We start from the raw sequence: 22,944 nt of genomic DNA, 5'->3' as shown, positions 1-22,944 counted from the left end.
TAGAGAGAAATGTGAGATCGCAAATGTGATCTAAACATGCGTGGCACCTCTAAACAGAATTTTTAAATACAATTTTCAGCATGTTTTTGCTTTTTGAAGTCCATTTATACTCCCAGGAGCTTTTCTGGCTGCTGATGCACATCAGAATGCGATAAAGTGTTGGGGCATTACTGACTTATAGTAGTGACAGTACTCATTAGACAACTTTATGACAGAATGTCAGGTTTCCATCCATAATTGTTGATGTGTGACAGAAATCATGGTGTTAAAGTTTGGGTAGGTGACTTCAGAGAGGCTAGCAAAAGCAAGCTAGCTTTGAAAGCACAAGATCCCACCCTCCCTGCAAAATCAGTCTCCAAAACCACGCCTCCTCCAAAACACATGATCGCGCACAGGCAGACCAGAGACTAACAGCGACACGATGAGAGATGGCATCAACGCTGTCAGATCACCTCATGTCTCATTCACCGGTGAGAAAACATTACAGTACAAAGAGCATAATATTACAATAATAACACCTTCCATTCTCGCTCGGTCTGCAATAGCGTAATGGAATGCTCTGATGATGTATTATGTCTGCGTGAACAGGGTGCATGGAGGTATGCAAATACATACATTGACAAGCAAGTAGGACAGTCTATCATAGTCAATGGACCGAGGAATAGGATTGGACGATCAATTTATGGTCCTACACCTTCCACAGATTATATAAACACATTTAGACCACTTAACTTGGTAATTGCTATCAGGATGTGAAGAGACTTTCAACCAGCATAACAAAAAATGCCTTTAATATCATATTGCATTTTACATGCAGCTTTTACAGTCGAACACACAGTAGACTTGGTTCACAATTGATTCCAGTTGTTGGAAGTTATAATGTAGCTACGCCAAGCGACAACTTTCCGGTCTCTCTCGTGAAACCAACACGGAAGTGACTAAAACTGCAATTCATCGACTGGCCGCTAGAGGCTGGCTCCAAAAGGGAGTCAGTCCCATAGACTCCCCATGTTAAAATGCCCAACTTTACAGCAGAAAAAAAATATGTTTACAGCCTGGTACAAAAAGTGGTTTTGGTCGATATAGCTAATTTTGCCCTTCATGACAACTGTGAGGGGGATATAACTCCGACTGGATTCGTCTGAAAGAAGAAAGTCATATACACCTAGGATGCCTCAGGGGTGAGTAAAACGCAGCCTAATTTTAATTTTTGGGTGAACTAACCCTTTAAAGTGCTGCATAATTAAGGGCGTGGCCACTTGAGTGACAGGTGGATTGCCGCTGCTGTCACCACCGTCGAGCTAGGTGGGCGTGGTTTCAGCAACCAGCTCCCGCCTCTTTGCCCATTTTCGAATATCCGGGAGTGATGCGCGGTGACATGCTGCCAAGATGACGACGGCCGGCTCTGCCCACTTTGAGCTTCAAAAATGCTCTTCAGAAACCTACGGGTGACGTCACGGACACTACATCCATGTTTTTATAGTCTATGAGCTATGCTCATGTCGCTAAAATAAGTTAATTCCAGTTGTTGGACTTTAGCATTTAGCTATGCTCTTGTCACTAAAAATAAGTTAATTTCTGCTGTTCATCACCATGTTTTTGAATTATGGAAATTAGGGTTTTTGTTGTTGTTGTTGTTGTTGTTTTTATTTTTATTTTGTGTAAATTTATCTGCTTAAGTTTAATCCTGTCATCCAATTGAGATCCTAATTAATTAATGCCAGATAAAACACTGCTATGATTGTAACAAAAATGATTATACCTTATAGTTATATATTGTTATTGTTATTTTAAAAAAGAGAGATATTTAACTTGGGATCTGATCACAAAAAAAAAAAAAACCTCTTAATTGCTAAAATAGTTAATGGGATACACAAAAATGAATATTGTCCTCCTATACTCACCCTAATCTTGTTTCAAACCTGTGTGGCAAAAAAGAAAATAACAGAAGGTGAGTAAATGATGATAGCATTGTAATTTTTGCGTGAACTATCCCTTTAAGTGAGAGTAAATGGGGTCAGGTGGTAGATCAGAGGGTCTGTGGCCCCCGTTTTAGCAGCTCTGTCCCCCTCTTTCTTTCACAGTCATGGCCAATCTGCTCCATTTGGCAGGCTGTCTGTTAATATTAGATCACAGTTTGAGAGGTATCAGAAATGTAGGCATAAATAAATCATCTCTGGCAGTCAATGAGTCTGCCGGGGCCATTTGACTGGCCTTATATCATGAAAGAATTCAAAATGGCTCAACAAGTTATACCAATTAGCCTGGCCAAGGACATGCTGTATAAACTTTCCAGAATCGGGGAGAAAGGGCAGCTTCGTTTAGGCTGTCAGTTTTCTCAATTTTCTCTCGAGTGAATTTATTATTCATCGCTGGATCTGTTTCATCATTTAGATGAGTGATACATATCAAATGAGATGTGATTTCTATTACTGCAGTACTTGTCGAACCCTCAGTATCATTCATCAAGCAAAATAGCTGTCATTTATTTTCCTGACTGTATTATTTTACTGAATTCAAGCCAGCCTGGCTATGAAATAATGAGAACAAACAGTGTCACTTCATAACACTTCAATGACAACCAAAATGCTTTTTTTTTTTTTGGGGATCTGCATTGCAGTAATGCAGTGTTTGAGTGTGCAGGTTGGAGGGTGTGTGTCTGTATAAAGGCATAGAAGATGCTTATACAGCAAGAGGAAGTGTTAATGAATGTTTTATTGACTAATTAGAGTATGAATGCACAAAGAGCAAAAAACATAGATCAATGAAGCATTAATGATTTTTAATATAAACAATTTGAATGCTTTAGAGACTCATAATCCACCAAGAAAGGATAGACTAATAGTGAAAGCGTCAACAGGACATGATCAATCTGGAGCTCTGTTCCAGAAACTCTAAGCTGTCTTGCCGTCTACAGCCTATGTATCTATCTGACATGGAACCTCATAACAGATTTAGGGGCAGTTCACACAAAACACATTTTTCCATTCCAATGCACTACTTTTCTACAGTATTTCTATGAGAACACACACTAGTCGGATGTGTATGACTGTTGCATTTGCATCTCAGACCTTTTGCAGTGTCTCACACATGAGCGCCACATTTTTAAGACAAGTTAAAAGAATTTAAACTTTTACACACAGTACTTATCAATGTCAGTAGGTCCAATCAGAACAGTGGTCCAATCAGAAGACTCCGGAGGCGGGGCAAGCGTTGTGAGCTTTTGTTTATAGCAGCAAGTTAGCGTGCACTGTAAAAAATTATCGTGATTTTAACATTAAAAAACTGAAAATGATACAGTAAAACATGTTAAATGGTTAGCGGTAAGTTCCCCTACTATATACGGTGAAAAACTGTAATAGACATTTTATGTAATTTTATGGTAAAATACCGTTTTTCGAAGTGAAAAAAAAAAAAAGTATAATTTACAGTGAAAAACCATAAATTGACGTTCGCTTACACGGAACATGTTTTGTCCCCCAATACACTACTTTTCCATAATTTTTCTATGTAAATACACGCTAGATGAACGTTTATGACTATTGTGCTTGCATCTTTTGCAGCATCTCACACATGAACACAGTGTTTTGTCAAGTTAAAAGAATTTACATTTTTACATGCAGAAATAGAGAAATATCTCTATTTAGGCTATTTTCTATTATTTCCATTATTGCATCACATATCAAAAGCATGTCTCGAAACCCTCGTGTTCTGCACTGTGCTTTTTGAAAAAATCATTCCTGAGCGCTGCATCTCACATTTTTAGACGCAAAGACGTGTTCTATGTGAACGGCCCTTACAACGTTCTTCACAGCATGTGCAACACACACACACACACACACACACACACACACACACGCACGACTTAGTTCACAACTGATTCCAATAGACTCTTTTTACTTTTCCCAGGTTTCTCACAAGGTAATATAATACAAAAATGATAGTGTTATAAATGTACATATATCTTTTTTAAATGAAAATATAAAAAAACTTACTGACAATGCTAATGACCAGTGAAACGTGTCACCAGAGATTGTGTAAATAGTCCATTGTTGGACGTTAGAATGTCACTTGCTACGCTTTATAAAGATATGCAGCACACAAATATTTGTTCAAAGGAATTAGATGGAAGTACTTTTAATTCACATTTTCCAATATCAGTATTGTTATTGTTAACTAAAAGTACGATTAAACATGATTAAAAAGATTTATTTTGTTAATTGAAATAAAGCTGAAAGAAAAGAAAATATAAATATTAGATTAAAAACTTAAAAATGATAAATGTTGCCTTCTAGGTTAAAGTACTAAAATACTAAAACTGAAATAATAATTAAAGCTTATTAAAGCCAAAAAGAAATATGAAAACTAGTTTAAAAATAGCAAAAGCATAACAAAATTAAAATTGAAAATATTAAAATAAAAACAAATATTAGGAATATTAATAAATCCTATAGTAATGCATAAAATTAAAAAGATTTATTTTGTTAATTGAAATAAAGCTGAAAGAAAAGAAAATATAAATATTAGATTAAAAACTTAAAAATGATAAATGTTGCCTTCTAGGTTAAAGTACTAAAATACTAAAACTGAAATAATAATTAAAGCTTATTAAAGCCAAAAAGAAATATGAAAACTAGTTTAAAAATAGCAAAAGCATAACAAAATGAATAAAACTTAGATTAAAATTGAAAATATTAAAATAAAAACAAATATTAGGAATATTAATAAATCCTATAGTAATGCATCAAAAATATTAAAACAACACTGTGAAGTACATATATTACCGATCAGTTTTCTGACACATCAACTTGCACTCATCCTCGCATCGTCCCAAACTTTTTTCTGCAGTCTGATGGCATCTCTCATTTTAGGGTCAACTATCCATTTAATATAATCAATTTTAACTTAATTTACAGCTTGAAACTTGTTACAGTAGCTCAGCTGTTAACTACATATTGTTATTGAGGAACACAAGAAGAAATAAACAGAAGAAAGAGAGTCACATGAGAGTCAGTATATGATGACAGAATATTCATTAAAGCAGATTAATAGTACTGTCAAGATGAAGTTGAGATAACTGGAAAAGTGGGAAAAGGTGAAAGAAGGAGAGTGAGTGAGAAAGCATGTTTGGAACAAATGATAACAAGGTCAGAGGAGCTTTCTCCGCTCCCATGTGACTTCGCACTTGTGCTGTATATACAGTGAGGTGTGAGGTGAGAGAGCGCGGTGTTGTGAAAAGGTCGCGATGAACTCAGAGGAGACATCTGGCTTTGCCGATGGCTATTTGATGAAGAGCTTCTTAATTCCACTTCACTGAAATCAGCAGAGTCAAAAATCGCTGTTAATCTCTAAACACATTAAATTGATCACACTTCATCAAGTCATTTCTGTTGTCAGGGGTGCTGCCATATGGAAATAGAGCACAGGAATATCATGTGCTGGTGTTGTGCATTAATGCAGTCACCTTTAACTTAAAGCTGCAGTGTGTCACTTTTAAGCCACAAGCAACACCGGAGAGAATAACAAACTATATATTGGCTCAACCAATGACCAGAGTTTAAGGCTTGAATATGTGTTTTCTACAACACAATGCCTTTAACCCTCTGGTGCTCTTTGTCATTTTTGACTAAACAAATTTTCGTTCTGGTTTTTTAGAATTTTTTCAGAATCCTATGAAACTTGGTAAAGATCATGGCACTTGCTATGTGAACACCAAAAATAATTATGGACATGATTCAAAAAGTTTAAATGGTCCTGAATAAAAAATAAAAAGAAAAGGTACACGTGTACTCCTCGCAGTCAAAAGTGACCGCACTGGAAATGAACAGGAAGTGAGTTTCATCTAGTGGAAATGTTTGGTACTGCACCCAATCAAAACGGAAACTCATTTTTTGACATATCAACCTCAAATTGTTTCGATTTATGGATTTTATTTTCATGCAATTTTAGAGTAAAAAATGTTTGGGGAAATACATATTTCATATAGAATTTCAAAATAATATTTTGTGGATTTTTCATAACAATAAACTCTATAACATTTTTGTAAATGTTTGCTTTTTAAACTTTGTTCACTTAAGCAATAATCTGTTAAAGCTTCTTCTTTAACAAGAAACTAAACTTAAAGGGTTAGTTCACCCAAAAATTAAAATTCTGTCATTAATTACTCACCCTCATGTCATTCTAAACCCGTAAGACCTTCGTTCATCTTCGGAACACAAATTAAGATATTTTTGATGAATTCCGAGAGCTCTCTGACCCTCCCATAGACAGCAAGGATATTACCACGATCAATGCACAGAAACATAGCAAGGACATCGGTAAAATAGTCCATGTGACATCAGGGGTTCAACCGTAATTTTACGAAGCTACGAGAATACTTTTTGTGCGCAAAGAAAACAATAATAACATAATTTATTCAGCAATTCTTCTCCCCGAGTTACCATCTTACAATTTTGGAGAGTACCCCAGAACGTAATCAACGTAATCAGAAAGGGTCAGAGAGCTCTCCAATTTCATCAAAAATATCTTAATTTGTGTTCCAAAGATGAATGAAGGTCTTACGGGTTTAGAACGACATGAGGGTGAGTAATTAAAGACAGAATTTTTAGGTGAACTAACCCTTTAAGTATGTGATCCAAAATTCTAGATTTACAACAGTTTCAGTTGCAAAATTCCATTTTCAGATCTATGCTCAAAAAGTGGATTATAACTACTTCATAAATAATTTAGCACCATAAAATCCCCTAAAAATACAAAATAGCACACTAAAAAAAATCCAACTTTAGAAGAGTTCTACTAACCAATGTAAAAAAGTAGCCTGAACAAAGAATTTTTAGTAGAAGTCAGTTTAATTTTTTGTGTAAACTCAACAAAAATACTCTAAATATGTCACTAGCAAAAGTTTTGTTTACCTTACTTAGATACACAAGTATTTGTTCACAACATATCCAAATGTTCTCCCAACTTTTTAAATTGCATCTGAACAAACAATTTTACAGTGAACAATATTGCACAAGTTCCCAGCATGCATTGCAGCTTGATTTTATGTTAATTATTATTAAAATATTATAATTGTTTTAATAGTTTTATTTTAATTTAATTTTAATTTTACTGTTGCTGCTGCTGTTGTCACTGCCAGTTAGCTGTCATGTGGGTCAGAGTTCATATTTTTACTGATTTAAAATTTGTTGATCCTCACCATGGTTGAGAATCGTGTGCTGAGGTACTGTATATGTGCATCTCATTGCAACTTGTTTAATACATTTGTCTATCAGCATAAATGTTTGCCTTTAGTTTTAAGAGGCAAATACTACCCATATTATGTAGAAGGCTTTGAAAATAAACAAAAATCTAAAAGAAAGAGGACTGTTAAAAAAGATTAGCATTGCTAAATACTAACAAATCTTTGGTTGCTCTGACAGATCTTTTAACACTCAGTAGACTGACATTTATTCATTAGATGAACTAAAGTTTTTAAGTTGTCAGTTGCTAGTTGAGTTAACTTAAGTTGACTGCGATAGGTTGCCTTATTTGTTTGAGTTAGGTCAACTTTTTTTTTTACAGTACACATAAAAAACATTATCAAACTAAAATATATTACATTTGAATTGAAATCATATATAAAATTATTTTAACACTCAGTAGACTGACATTTATTCATTAGATGAACTAAAGTTTTTAAGTTGTCAGTTGCTAGTTGAGTTAACTTAAGTTGACTGCGATAGGTTTCCTTTTTTGTTTGAGTTAGGTCAACTTTTTTTTTTACAGTACACATAAAAAACATTATCAATAAAACAATAAAATATATTACATTTGAATTGAAATCATATATAAAATTATATTTTTAAGAATATTTCAACTGTTTTCTGTCGATACAATAAAAGTGGGGTGCAAATGTACACTACCATTCAAAAATTTGGGGTCAGTAAGAATATTTTTGCTTTAAGAAATTAATATTTTTATTCAGTAAAGATGCATTTAATTGATCAAAAATAGCAGCTAAGAAATCTATAATGTTCCAAATTATTTCAAATGAATGCTGTTCTTTAGAACTTTTGCTTTTGATCAAAGAATCCTGAAAACAAATACAGTATATCCCAGTTTCCAACAGAAAAGGAATAAATTACATTTCAAAATATATTCATATAGAAAACAGTTATTTTAGTTTGTTATAATATTCCACAATATTGCTGTTTTTACTGTATTTTCAAATCAAATAAATGGGCAAAATAATGAGGGTGGGTAAATGATGGCATCTCTCATTTTTGTGTCAACTATCCTTTAATACAATCAACTTAAACTAAACATTTGCAGAGCGTTAGTATAGCTTAAATCTTGTTACAGTAGCTGCGTTATTAACTACATATTGTTATAGAGGAACAAACTAGGTCAATTCTAGATGTGGGCCAAATTAAAGAAACAGAAAGCTAAAACATTTAATTATTTAAGCACTGTTTTAGTTCAGCTGCCATTATAGTTCTCTTCATAGACAGAACTAGTAATAATCCTTTGATTCTAACTGGGTAATGTTACAGCCGGATAGACGATATACTGAAGAAAAATATTTGATGTACTAGTCCAGCAGTGATTTACTAAACATATTGGACAGCATATGGCAGTCAATTACATAAAGTGGGGCAGCAAAACCCAGGTTGTGCTGTATTTTGACTGTAGAGATCACAAACATTCTCAGCTTTCAGTCGATAATGCTTTCCCTATGACAGAGGGTTTGACTGTTTTTCCTTTTAAAAGCCGTTAAATCAGCTTTTATAATTCCTGTGCGTTTCCTTGCAATAGGAAAATGTGCTGAACATGGATGCATCATTAATTATTAAGTAAGACATCCAGAACAGTGCTCCTGCAGTAGTGCTCACTAATGTGAGAGCACAAGGTTACTCAAGCATGAAAACTGTGTGACAGACAGAAAAGAGCGTGTGTGTGTGTATTATAGAAATGTCATGCTGTACCTTTGTGTATGTGTGTGAAGCTTTTATAGCCATCATAATGGAAGATGAGCATCAGATTCAGTGATCTAACTTAGGTGGACAGATCAGAAAAAGTAATTAATTAAAATTTATTTTAATTTCAAGATTCCAACTAGTAAAAAAAGTAGAGGAGTCAATTTAAATTTAATTTAGTGTGTAAAGATAACGTGATAAATTAATGTAATTAATCATGACCAGTGAATACATTTTATTATAAGGTAATTGTCTTGCCCTATAGACATTCACCCAGCACACATTCATACAGTCACGACTGCTTACTGTGGCAGAGACGAGGAGACGAAGGAGCGCGGAGACGAAGAGGATTAGAACTTAAATACACAGGGAAACAAGGATGATAACTAGACACACCTGGAACACATTGGAAACAATTAGGACAGGAACAGGAAGGACCAAATATGGGCATGGAAACACAACAGAGTCTGACATAACTCCCCTCTCCCGGTAGGCGTGTCCCACGCCGTAACATATCCACTGGGTGGGGGGGGCGCCCTGGAGGCTGGTACAGGACGGAGACACGGGAGGCCTCCAGGGCGGATCAGGGGGCTCGAGGAGCCATGGCGGATCAGGAGACTCAGGAGGCCATGGCGGATATGGCCCCACCAAAAAAATTTCTTGGGGAAAACTAGGAATCCTGGGGGGCGCTCTGGAGGGGATTCGGGGACTGGAGCCCTCCTTGGGCTAAGCACAGGGACAGGAGCCTTCACTGGGCTAAACTCGGGGACAGGAGCCCTCCGTGGGCTATACTCGGGAACTGGAGCCCACTCTGGGCTGGATTTGGGGACTGGGAAGCACTTACGAGGAGCTAGCACTGGAGGGGGCTCTGGAGGAGCAGGCACAGCAAGGCGCTTTCGAGGAGCTGGCACTGGAGGGGGGTTGGGCCCAGACCGAACCACATTCTTCTCCACAGATTCTCCTCTAGGCTCGGGGTGAAAGGCGTGGCTGGCAGGCTTGCCGTTGCAGTGACCGACAGGCTTAGGTCAATGGCGGCAGGCGGGCTTGACTTTGTAGCGGCCGACGGGCTTGACAACGGTGCGGCCGGCGGGCCTATCTTCGGAGCAGCCGGTGGGCTGGAGTGAGCCGCGGCGGATACCAAGCCGCTGGGAGAAACAAACGGGAAAAAACAAAAGACTTCCAAAAGCGGAAATAAAACAGGGAGAGGGGGCGCCGCTTACTTCTTTTGGGTCCTGTATTCTGTCACGACTGCCTACTATGGTAGAGACGAGGAGACGAAGGAGTGCGGAGACGAAGAGGATTAACACGAAACAGACCTTTATTTATCCAAATAAAACACATACAGACAGGAACTCACGAGTAGGACGAGGGTTGACGTTCAATACAGGACAAAGACAGACTGCACAGACTCGAACTTAAATACACAGGGAAACGAGAATGATAACTAAACACACCTGGAACACATTGGAAACAATTAGGACAGGAACAGGAAGGACCAAATATGGGCATGGAAACACAAAACACGGAACAGAGTCTGACACATACATTCAAAAACATGTAAAATAGATTTTTTTATAATTACATTTTTTGTTGTTTTTGAAAAATACTTCTTTAATTCACCAGGACTGCACTTATTTGACAAAAAAAACTGTAATATTGTGAAATATTATTATTTTTAATATAACAGTTTTCCATTTCAAATTTTTTTTAAAAGTAGTTTAATCCTGTGATGCAAAGCTGAATTTTCTGCTCAATTATCATCAATTATTGGTGTTAAATTATTAATAATGGTATCAATGTTGAAAACATTGTTACTTAATAACATTTTTGTGGAAACCATGATATTTTTCTGTCAGGATTCTTCGATGAATAGAAAGAGAAGAAAATAACAGCATTTATTTGAAATAGAAATTTTTTGATACATTATAAATGTCTTTAATGACACTTTTGATCAAATTAATGCATCCTTGCTGATTTTTTTTTACATTTTTTATCTTACTTACCCCAAACTTTTAAATGGCAAGTTTCCACAAAAATATTAAGCAGCACAAAACAACATTCAAAATAATAAGAAATGTTTCTTGAGCAGCAAATCAGCATATTAGAATGATTTCTGAAGGATCATGTGACACTGAAGACTGGAGTAATGATGCTGAAAATTCAGCTTCACCATCACAGGAATAAGTTACATTTTACAACATATTAATTTGTAATAATATTTCACAATATTACTGTTTTTACATCGTTTTTGATCAAACCAATGCAGCCTTGATGAGCATAAGATACTTTTGTTCCAATCGTTGTCGGTAGTTTATTTACATTTACATTTTACATTTAGTCATTTAGCAGATGCTTTTATCCAAAGCGACTTACAAATTACACAAAAATTATTTAAGCCTAATTGATTTGAACACATTGACAGCTGTATTGACAGCCCATAATTACAAGTTTAAACTTTATTTCTACTTATTTCAACAATTTATATTTTATAATCATTTGATAAAATATTTTATTTTTAACACCAACAAGTAGTTAACAATAGAGCAATTGTGATGAATATAATAAAGCGGCAAGTTTTAATATGTATAACGTCACAGCAGTTTAATCTTTAGTGTGGACAAGCGTGATCAGGACACAGTCTGAGGATGCTGAGCTTAGGGCACAATCTCAGGACTGCCATCTCGTAATGTTTTTTTGACAAGACCTGAATGCTGAAGAAAGTGGTTTGAGGCAAAATGCTAAACAAAGCCTTTGAGATATTGCTGGATAACGTACATGCTTCATTGTTTATGGCAGCTAGATAAATTAAACATGAACGAGGCTACCACTGTGTTTGCTTCACAGGCTCAGTGCGGTCATGGTGTTTTTGGAGAAAATATGTCTAGAGGATCCAATCATTCAGTTGTTATGAGGTGTAATAATCAGTATTTAACTGATTTCAGGCGACTAGAACATGGCATTATTCATATATGCATAGATAATGGGAGTAAATAATAGGACACAAAATATTGATTTGAGTAACAATAAGCTCACTAAATCCAAAGCTTCCACGAAGAAAACAGGTCCCTAGCAAGCCGCTTTGAGCCAAGACGAACAAACAAGTTCAAACAAGTTGAAGATTTAAAGGGGTCATGAACTGAGAAATCAAAATTCCCTTGATCTTGTGGCATATAAGAGGTCAATGTACTATAAAAACATCAGAAACAAAAGGATAAAGATGGCTCCGAAGACAACAAGACACTGTGCAGTGCCAAGCTGTGGAAAAACACAGTATTTGCGTTGCCTTCCTTCTGATCCCAGCGTTAGGAAAGAGTGGATGAACTTTACTTTTATTGAAGATCCAGACCGCGTCAGTAAGAACTCGGTCCATTGTTCACTTCATTTTACCGCAGATTCATTTACAAACAAGGCACAAATCGACACAGAATTTTCAGAAAGATATTTCCAGATATATAAATACATCCAAATATTTTATTAATATTTATTATCAGTATGACAACAAAAAAGGCAATTATTTATTTATACATGAATATTTTAGCCAACAAAAAGTTGCCGAAATCCATAGACAACACAAACTGCTTGTGTGTTGGTCACTTTTAAGTCACTGGACATAAGTGTCAAGTAAATGATTATTTTACCTGTTTTGACTAAAACATAACATCACATAAACATCCTTCACTTATGCATAAGATACGTAATAATACTCATAACAACCATTTATGCAAACGAACAGACTTCCAAATAAACAGCTTCCCTAACTGTTTCTCATATCTTGCCCATCAGCTAATGGTTTTCCAGAGAGCCTCGGTCTTACTGTGCGAATTCATTAGAAGAACTGCTGCTGAAATGGAGTATTTAGTCCATCTAAATGCATCAGGAGACTATTTTGTTTGACATTTCTGTTGAAGATGCTTCTTGAAGATTATAAAATCCTATTAGCATGCAAACTACTTTCTCCAAACAGCCTACGTGAAATGAACGGCAGCCACACAATACACAATACAATATGCACATGCATTAGCTAGAAGTAAATTACTTATTATTTCTATCTACATTACTGGCATCCACAAAATGAACATGAACTAACAAGATGGTCTCTTTCTGCTAAAGTTAATGCAGACATGGAGCGGAAAGAGCAGAAGGGAGGGCTCGTGTTTGAGCATTTCATGTGGCACAGCTGTGCTCCTCACCTACAGATGCCGGCGTACTGCAGTCATGGAAACACAGCCACGGTTTTATTATGACATTCAGAAAATACACATATTGGCCACATTAAATCAATGTAATCAGTCTATTTTTTCACTTGTCAAAACAGCCATAAGAGGCCTACTGGACAGACTAAACATGTCTGAAATAAGGTTATTGAGTAAACTGATGTACCCATGTACTCAGCAGAACACACTGAAACAACTTAAATACTATTGAGGCTGCAGAAAGCAATACAGCAATAAGGCAAAAAGCATAATTCAAAGCATGACGATCAACCACTGTAAGACACAGCCTGAAGTGATGTATTACCTATATAAAACAGCACCAAAATAAAATTGATAAAAGGCATCAAAACACCATGTCATACAGTAATAACAACAACAACAACAACAAAAATCATTTTAATAATAATATTTTAAAAAATAATAGCTAGGGTGTTGATAAACAGTATAATAATTATATAATAATAATAATAATAAATCATTGTTTTGTTGTTGTAATTAGAAGTATATAATAATACACAATTACTATTATTATTAATACTAATAATTTTTGTTATATTATTTATCTTACAAATAGTTACATTGATTATTATTACTGTAATAACAACAACAATAATACTATTATAATATTTAAAAACAAAGATAATAGCTAATAGTTAATAGACAGTAGGACACCACATCCAATAAAAAGTTAGATTTATTATTATCAACAACAACAACAATAATAATAATAATAATAAAATCATCGTTTTTGTTATTATAATTATATAATAAACAATTACTATTATTATTAATACTAATAATTTATTTATTATTTAATAAATGTAACAAATAGTTACATTTATATATTTATTATTATTATTATTATTATTATCATCATAATTACTACTACCACCATCAGCATTGTTATTAGTAATATTATTAATGATAATAATAAATGTACATTTATTGGACATGGTGTCTTACTGTTCTATTAACCATAGAAATATATATAAAAAATATATATATTTTTTTTTTGTTGTTGTTGTACTTCTTTTTTTAATGCTAAAACTTTTTCCAGGTTTAAATTAGATTTTGTGTCACAGATGTTCAGCGTGAAGAATCTAGTTCCTCTAACCGCTTCATTAATTCATTAGACTGTTTACAGCTGCCAAGCCATGCAGCAACTTGGCATATTAATATATAATTCAGCTGATGTGTGGTCACAGGTGTACGTTTACAATGGTTTTGAGCTGATCTAATCAGATTTAGAGTTTACTATTATGTTTAAAATAAGCTTATGCTTCAGTATGTTGTAAGGACCAGGGCTGCCTTTCCCAAAAACATCGTAAGCTTAAGTACATCGTAGACCCATTGAAAACAATGGAGCTATGATCAACTTAGGCTTAGGATGCTTTTTGGAAACGCAGCCCAGAAATGTTAGAATCTTTCTTACATATTTACATACTTGTAAGAAAGTTTGGACAAACATATCAAATGATGGTATACTCCACTAGACAAAAACGTAAAGTTATTCCATTTTTTTCTGTTTAATCAGTTAGTACAGTAATGCAGTTTTGTGTTAGGGCAGAACTGAGCTGTGGACTCATTCATCTTTAATGGAATTCTAGCATATACAGCCCTTTCTTTTAATATCTCTCATGTTTTCCCACTGAACAGACATTTTCTGAACTGGTTGGGGATGGCGACTGAATCATTCATGAGAAAAGTGCACATGCAATGGCAGAAGGTGAAAATGTAATTAAATACTAGATGAGCCGCCCCGATGAACTTCCCCTGAATGAAATAACACTTCTATACCTTGTTCCAAGGGCACAAAAACCATTGAAAAGAATTAATTCAATGTTGCTCCTAAATTCGCACTCTGATTTTCGGCCTTGAATACGGTTGCAAAGCCATAGAGTTTACATGACTCTACCTACATGAACGCTACAAGATCACATTTGATTTTCCTTCAGAGAGGAAACAACACTTACAGCATAAATCAGACCTAATATCAGACAAACACAATCACTTTGCTGCACAACAAACACACTGGGAGGCCAATCAGTAACTGAGAGGCTAACTCCACTTCAGGTGTGGTTTACAGCAGTGTGTTTAATATTAGCAGCCTAAAGGAATCTTCTGGGTTCAACACAAGTTCAGTCCCTTGGATTACCAAAGGAAAAAAATGGACTTGTCCCACATTTGACAGTAATGCATTATGGATGATTCATTATGAATAAGGCATTCCAGAGGGTTAGACAACTGAAATGTGAAGCTTGTATTTATATCACAGCACTTATATTAAATCTTTTGTTCAAAAATATGTCATTGGAGTTGTCTACATGATTCTTTTAATGCTGGGACTATTTCTGTAGGATAAACTTGCCCTGTTTACTTCCATTAATGCAGTACTGGAAACATGATTGTGCTTGTTTTTACAAACTGAGGGTCGAGCCAAAATTATTATTATTTTTATTTTTTTTCAACAGATGCGGTCGATAGCACTTAAAATAAATTTAAATCAGTAGTTTTCAATCAGGGGCCTCAGCAAACATCCAGAGGGGCCCCAATAAATCATAAAATTATTTAAAAAATAAATTAGCATTAGATAAGTAAAAAATAATATAGATATTTTTGAGTCGATTCATTTTAATTTCAACAAAAGTACCAGAGGTACATATTAGGGCTGGGTTTTGACACAAATTTCACGATTCGATTCGATTTGATTACCAATTCGATTCGATTCGATTCAATATCGATTATTTTGGATATATATCAGGTACAGTACATGCCAAATTTTCTCAAGGAAAAAAAAATCTCTCAACTAATGCTGTAAAATATACATGAGAGACAGTTGGTACTACATTACTATAATATTAAAGGTTAAAATTGACAGATTTGTAAAATAATAAAGTTACAATTACATAGTAATATTTCTACTTCAATTAGTTTTTTGAAATATAAACATAATAGTGGCTGTCATAAAAACTTGATGGATTTATTCAAACATAAATTAAACATTGAAGAACGGTAAAATGTATAATGAATATGTTATATGGTACATATATTTAGCAAAATGCTCCTTTCTACAGTTTATTTTTCTATCTGACTAATGAGTTTATGGTCACCGAATATGTTTTTCTGAGGTAAATGTGACGTTACGTGACATTGTTTACAAGACGTTATATTGACGTCTTTGCGTGGAGGAAACACTGATTGAGCGATAACATGAGACAGAATACGGATTGTAAAGTTGTACTCTTTCTTTTAACTTACCTTCGGATGTTTAGTCATGTTTATTTTGTGCTGAAACAGGTATTAATGTGGAGGAGATGACCAGTTCACGTGCGCCTCGCTGCCGCGTCTGTTGAACTGAGGCGCTACAGCGATCTGTCACTCCACATTAAACAGCGCCAAAACGGCATTTATTGTTTGAATACTGCAATACAATGGACAGAATTTGAAATCTGAGACTTTGTTTCATATTTGAAGTACCAAAGCACAATGCTTATTGCGATATATTGGATGCGAAGTGCCCTTCAACGTTCCGTCCATTAACTGAAAACAGGCTAGACTAATCGATTCTTGGGATTTAAGAATCGATATCGTTCCGTAAAAATGAGAATCGATTAATATCGAGATATCGATATTTTTTACCCAGCCCTAGTACATATCAGCTTACACAGGAGGGCCTTCAAATATTGTCTCAGACAAAGGGAGATTGAAATCCAAAAGGTTGAGAACCATCGCTTTAAATAGATAATTAAACATAAGCGATAATAGTTTTATGACATGTGACTTACTGCAGGTGGCATCAGCCTCATCCGATCCGTCCGGACACTCGGGTTCTCCGTCACACCACCAGCGCCCAGGAACACACTGACCGTTCGCACACGCAAACTCTGAGGGAGCGCATGTGTTCTTCACTGCACACGAAGAAAGAAAGAAAGACAGAGTTAAATGTTTGCACACTCTCTAAGCAACAACCAAGTGTCCATATCGTGGGAAGCAGAAGTCTGAGACCACATTGAAATGATCTGGTATTGTATAATCACACTTAGCAATAAATGCACGAACTCAGGAAAGTACGGACTCGGGAGGTGAACTAATCAGTTCTATATTGTGTACACAGCATACGGGCCTGTCACCTGATGAAAGCCCAAACGACTCAAGTCTCGCAAGGTGAACTAATCAATTCTGTTTCCTGTACCAGAATTTTGCACTGCCAAGTACTGGAAACAGAACTGATTAGTTCACCTCCAGAGTCATTTGATTCATGTGCTATCACACAAAAAAATTTATGAATAACTCTATGAAACAGCTCATTACTCCCGAGTCACAGAAAGGATTCATTCAAAATGAATAAATCGTTCAGGATTGAAAAAATAAACTAGAAATATTTATATTTAGTCTAAAATACAGAATTATATCAAACACATATGCTTGCACACTCTCCCTGACTACATGCATTTAAAAACTTTTACATATTGTAGGCTATTTTAATTACCTAATCAATTTTATTTCTAATAATAATGAATAAACATGGAAGCTCAAATGTGTGACTTTCATAACTGACAAACTCAGGGCTATTAATATAAGAGCTAACAAAGAACTAAACAAAAAACAGGTGCAGGGAAATCCTATTTTCTTCTGTATTGTAGTAACAGATACAAAACAAAAGAAAAACATAGGGTGGGGATTTATGCCATGCACACACTGCAGCTAAATTTGCGTTCAACAACCGAATTCTCCTGAAATGTTCAATAGTGACAACAGCATTTACAAAAATTCTACGCAGTGTGTACAGAACCAAACTGAACAACTAGTTGTTAATGATGTATTTAAATGTGGATCAGAGTTGTGTCTTTTCTGTATGTGTGGTGCAAGAAATTACAGCGAACAATGTACGTTTTGACTCCGATAACAAAGTAAAATCCAAATGCGTTATCTTGAAAACACCAAAATATCGCGACCTGCCCCTTCCTACTTTATTAACTCCAAAAAACGGATCGCTTTTTGAGCCAAGACCAAACAGCAAGCCCAAAGATGTTTAATAAGCATCGCTTATAATAAGTGGACAAGGCAACCCTTTAACATCGCTCTGTGAAGTAGTCTTCCAAACATAAACAAAACATGATGGCTCTGTCAACAGTGGTTTAGTTAAAATCCCTGAACATGACAAGTCTTTGGTCTCTGTAATATTACTTTTGGTAAAAAATAGCTGATACCAATCACGAAAAATGGCGTCAGTCAGCAATTTCATGAGTGACTTCTGTTCTGTAAACACAAAACTGTAATTTAGAGGATTCAATTCGGTATTTAAATGTGGTTGTCTCTCCTGAAAGTTGGCAGTGTGTACCAATGGTTATATCTATCAGTTGTTGATTGGATGGATGCAGATCTGTAAGAAAGAGTCAGGTTTAAGCAGACTATTAGAGAAGTGCAACCTACATAACTAAAGAGAAAACTGTAATTTCACTGGAAGATCAAGTTGTGACATTTTAGATAAAAATGTACAAAATTAAACAAAAGCATGGATGAATTGTTGATAATAAGAATAATAACATGTATTAAGAAAGCAGTGTGAATTTTCATTCCATGCTGACTTTGCTTGTGTAAGACTACTGCATTCACTGATCTGAGCAGATGGAGCTGTAAGCAACAGAGCACGGACAACAGTCTGGCAACAGTCTGGAGCTGCAGATATTATATGCAGAGGCTCTGCTCTCCACCTGCCGAGTTCTCACAAACACTCGCAGACCTTCAGTGGGCGGCAATCACAACAGCCTAACACGACTCCACAAGACCTGTCGACAAACCTGAAGGATCCTCTGCGGCAATGCTGCATCATTTTCTTTCCCCACAGCTCTGTGAGGCTTCCTATTTTCCTTGGACTCTGGTAAAAGCAATGCGTGGTGTGGGCCAGTAACCAGCCAACAGGGACACGTCTAATCAAACGGAATGCACCTGCAGCCCTCCCCGAATCCTCAAGCTGTGCATCTGACTCAACCGAGTACGTGTTTCTAACAGGAACATTACATCAGCAGCTCTCTCTTTCCCTTCACAACAGTAAACACGTGTTTATTGAGCAGATTGCTGACCAATCCTACCTTAGCAACTGCTGCCGCCTTTCACTCTTTTCTAATGCAAGTCTGTGTGTGTATTGATAGTTTTTAAATGCAAATTTTTACACTGAATTTGTTTTATTTTAGTGTTTTAGCAACGCAACTGTATAATTTAATAATTTATTTAAAGAAAAACATTGGATAAAATGGCTTAAAATGTCTTGATTCAGTCCAGCTCAAGTAAAAAATGATTTCCAATTCATTTTGACCAATTTTACTAAAAAATTACACTGTGCACAGAAAGACGAAGCTTAGCAAAAGGTCAATTAGGTCAGATGAGTGCATTTGCCCCCCTTTTCTATGACTACAGGCTCAGCTGTTAAATTTAGGAATATCTAATATGACCTGATTAAAAAAATACATTTCAGTTTTTATGAAGAAAATGTGAGTGGTCAAAAAACATCACCACACACCACACATACAATGCTGCTACTAAATTAAATCAACATTGAACTAAATTGAGATAAATGACGACACTGTTGTCTTCTGTAAAGCTGCTTTTAGCTGAATTTAATTCATGTCACTGATGAACTTTGCAACATTGACATTGTTATCGAACTGAATTGAATCAACATTGAACAAATTAGAGCTGAATAATGACACTATTGTTTTCAGCAGAGCTGCTTTATACACTGAAAAAGCGGCAACCAAAAATGGTGACATCTAAATTAAATGGTTTTATTCAAGTCTAAAATATTATTTAAAGGCGTGGTTCATTGTGATTTCATTTTTTTAACGTTAGTTAGCGTGTAATGTTGCTGTTTGAGCATAAACAATATCTGCAAAGTTACGAAGCTGAAAGTTCAATGCAAACGGAGATATCGTCTTTTAAAATTCTGGCAGTTTAATACCTACAAAAACGGCTGGTAGGGACTACAACGAGCTTCTTCCCGGGTTCATGACATCACAAACCCAGATAAACCCCGCCATCGGGAAAAGGCAACAAAGGGGGCGAGGCCATGCTGCGCTGCTTTAGAGAAGAGGAAGAGAAAACTAGAGGTGCATGTAAAAATCTATTCATATATGAATTGCGATTCTGTCTTCTAACGATTCGAATGGATTCACAAGTTTCAAAATCAATGTTCTTAATACTGTTCCTCGCGTCCCCCTTCTCTGCACACGCTCTGCTTCTCACTCTCACTCTCTCTCTCTCTCTCTCTCATTCAGCTCAGCTCCAACAATGAACTGTTACAATTATACACTTATTTTCACATAGCTATGAGAAGCGTTAAACATGGACACACGTGCAGTTGCCGTACTGTATTAAAGCTTTAATCAGGATAAAACTGTATATTAAAAGCTAACATAAGCAGTAGCATTTACAAATAACAGTGTATCTAAAAGTATGAGACAACAACAAACAAAAAACATAGGCCTACCATTAAAAGCTGTGCTTGCACAGGTTCTGCACAATCCTCTTCAATAATATCCTCTGCTTCTCAACCAGGCTCAAACTGATAAACGATATTAACGACGCCTTTGTTTACAATACAACCGGAGCACATGCCGCTGAGGTGAGGGACGTTAAGACATGCACTAGAAGCGGTTTAGCCAATCACAACACACTGGGCTAGCTAACCAATCAGAGCCCATCGCCTATTTCTGAGGGAGGGGCTTCATAAAAGCAGGAAATTGATCAGCGCGTTTCTCAGAGAAGGGACAGAGTGGTGTGGAATAAAGGTAAATTATGTGAAAAATAATGCGTTTTTTAAAAAACGAAGCATTAACACATGTTAGACTGCACCCCATAAACACAATCAAGCCTAGAAACAAACCACTGAACCACCCCTTTAACATCACTGAACCGACGTATACCAATAAAACTAATTTTTATGGGTTAAATCAGGAAGAAATAGTAAAAACCTCAGGTTACCACTTTTTATAGTATGTAGTTGAATTGAGTTTTTTCATAACTGATCAACTTTGCAACATTGACAGTGTTTTTGGACAAAGTTGAATCAATGTTGAACTAAACTGAGCTGAATAATGACACTATTGTCTTCTATAAAGCTGCTGTCTGCTGAAATTGAAGTCTTTCCATAGTTAATGAATATTACAATATTAACAGTCACTTTCTTTTTTACCGTGACGCTGCTTTGAAAAAATTTATATCGTATGAAAAACTATAGAAATAAGTGTGTTCTAAATGGTTTTGCACATTGATATATGGCTGCCAGGAATAAAAATTTAGATTTTTGTTTCTCAATATGGCTTGGATGTCTCCATCAATAATTTTGGGGGGATTTTATTCTCTGTTTTATCATCCACTAAGAAAAAAAACAATCCAAAATCAAATTAAAAAAATAGGATGAAAAGGAAGCAAATATTTTTGTGATTAACCTTGTTATGTATATGTACAAAATTTTCTGATGTTCCCCACAGATTGAAAGGCAAAAAATGAAAAATGCATAATCTGTTGGGACACAGGAATATTGGAATATTGTTGGGGCACTGTGAATATTGTACTGATGCCTGCACACATGCAGATGATATTGTGATGCATTTCATTTCAATTGAATGAAACTGTAGTGCTTTGATGCTTGAAGGACAATGAGGACATCTGCACATTCACTGATTCACTACAAAGTTGTTTACTAACTAATAACTGTTTTCACCAACTAGTGCCATCTGTTAGGGAGGCACTGCTATTTTAATTAAGAAGACAGAATGGTACTCAAAGAAACAGAGAGAGAAACAGGGAAAGCGAGGGATGGAAAAAGTAAAGAATGTAAAATTGCACCTGATTGTAAAAATCTCACAGTATAAAATCTCACTCCGCATAACTGCAGGGCTCTACAGTGCGACCATTTGCGACTGAAAACTACTGCGTGCGACTATGAACATTTTTTTAGGATCACCAGTGCGACTGACCCGATCATCATCATACTTGTGATTGCTCTCAGGGGAACTTCAAAGCTTTCTACGTGTTTTTGCAGCGTTGAGTAATGTATCACAGACATATCTCACGAAAACCTTTCATAAGCAAAGTGTAGACAGGGTGTAAATAAGAGATTCATTGCTCAGTGTAGAGAGCTTCGTTGATTATAAATGTAAGATCGAGATGAACTAAGATGAGTGACAGCTTTTAATGATTTTTAAGGGAGTTTGTAAATGTGATACTGATTTAATACAATACAATACAATTCAATAAACAAGTTAATATTAAGTGACTTACATTGTCTCACTATAACACTATTGTCTGATTTTGCTCTATTTCGTCGTCGAAAATAGTTTAAAACAAAGACACAGCGGAGCCGCTGCGCATCTCCATTCAAACACAGCGGTGTTTCGTTTATGAATGAACGGGTTTTTTTAAACGAATCTAGTGAGTCAGTGATTTATGATTACCCATTCATAAAGACTTGATTCATTCCTGAATGAATCAGCTGTTCGAATGAATCAATTGAATGAATGATTCACTGATAAAATCAGTGACTTGTCGCCACCTGCGGGCAGTTTGTTTCATTTTTAAAGTATCTTTTCAGTTCTTTAAATCATTTAATATTTCTATATTCAACATTTTTTAAAAAAAATATGAATCTCAACATGAATTTATGGTTTTAATTGCACTCATGCCACCTCTGAGCCTCGTTAAATATCTGAAAATACACCTACAAGCCACTTTTGTGTAATTAATTTTGTTAATACTGATTTCATTTGATTGGT

General features: G+C 35.5%; 1 protein-coding gene across 1 annotated transcript in view; it reads right to left on the bottom strand.

The window, feature by feature from the left end:
• The window catches only part of LOC107681710 (low-density lipoprotein receptor-related protein 8-like), a 104,310-nt gene that overhangs the window by 48,711 nt on the left and 32,655 nt on the right, over positions 1-22,944 (bottom strand). The window contains exon 3 of the mRNA XM_016478025.1: positions 16,957-17,079. Within this exon, the coding sequence (XP_016333511.1) occupies positions 16,957-17,079 (123 nt within the window). The remainder of the gene's footprint in view (positions 1-16,956; positions 17,080-22,944) is intronic.

Source organism: Sinocyclocheilus anshuiensis, unplaced genomic scaffold (genome assembly GCF_001515605.1).
Source record: "Sinocyclocheilus anshuiensis isolate Anshui unplaced genomic scaffold, SAMN03320099.WGS_v1.1 scaffold436, whole genome shotgun sequence".
Lineage (NCBI taxonomy): Eukaryota > Metazoa > Chordata > Actinopteri > Cypriniformes > Cyprinidae > Sinocyclocheilus > Sinocyclocheilus anshuiensis.
This window is presented reverse-complemented; position numbering and strand designations above follow the sequence as displayed.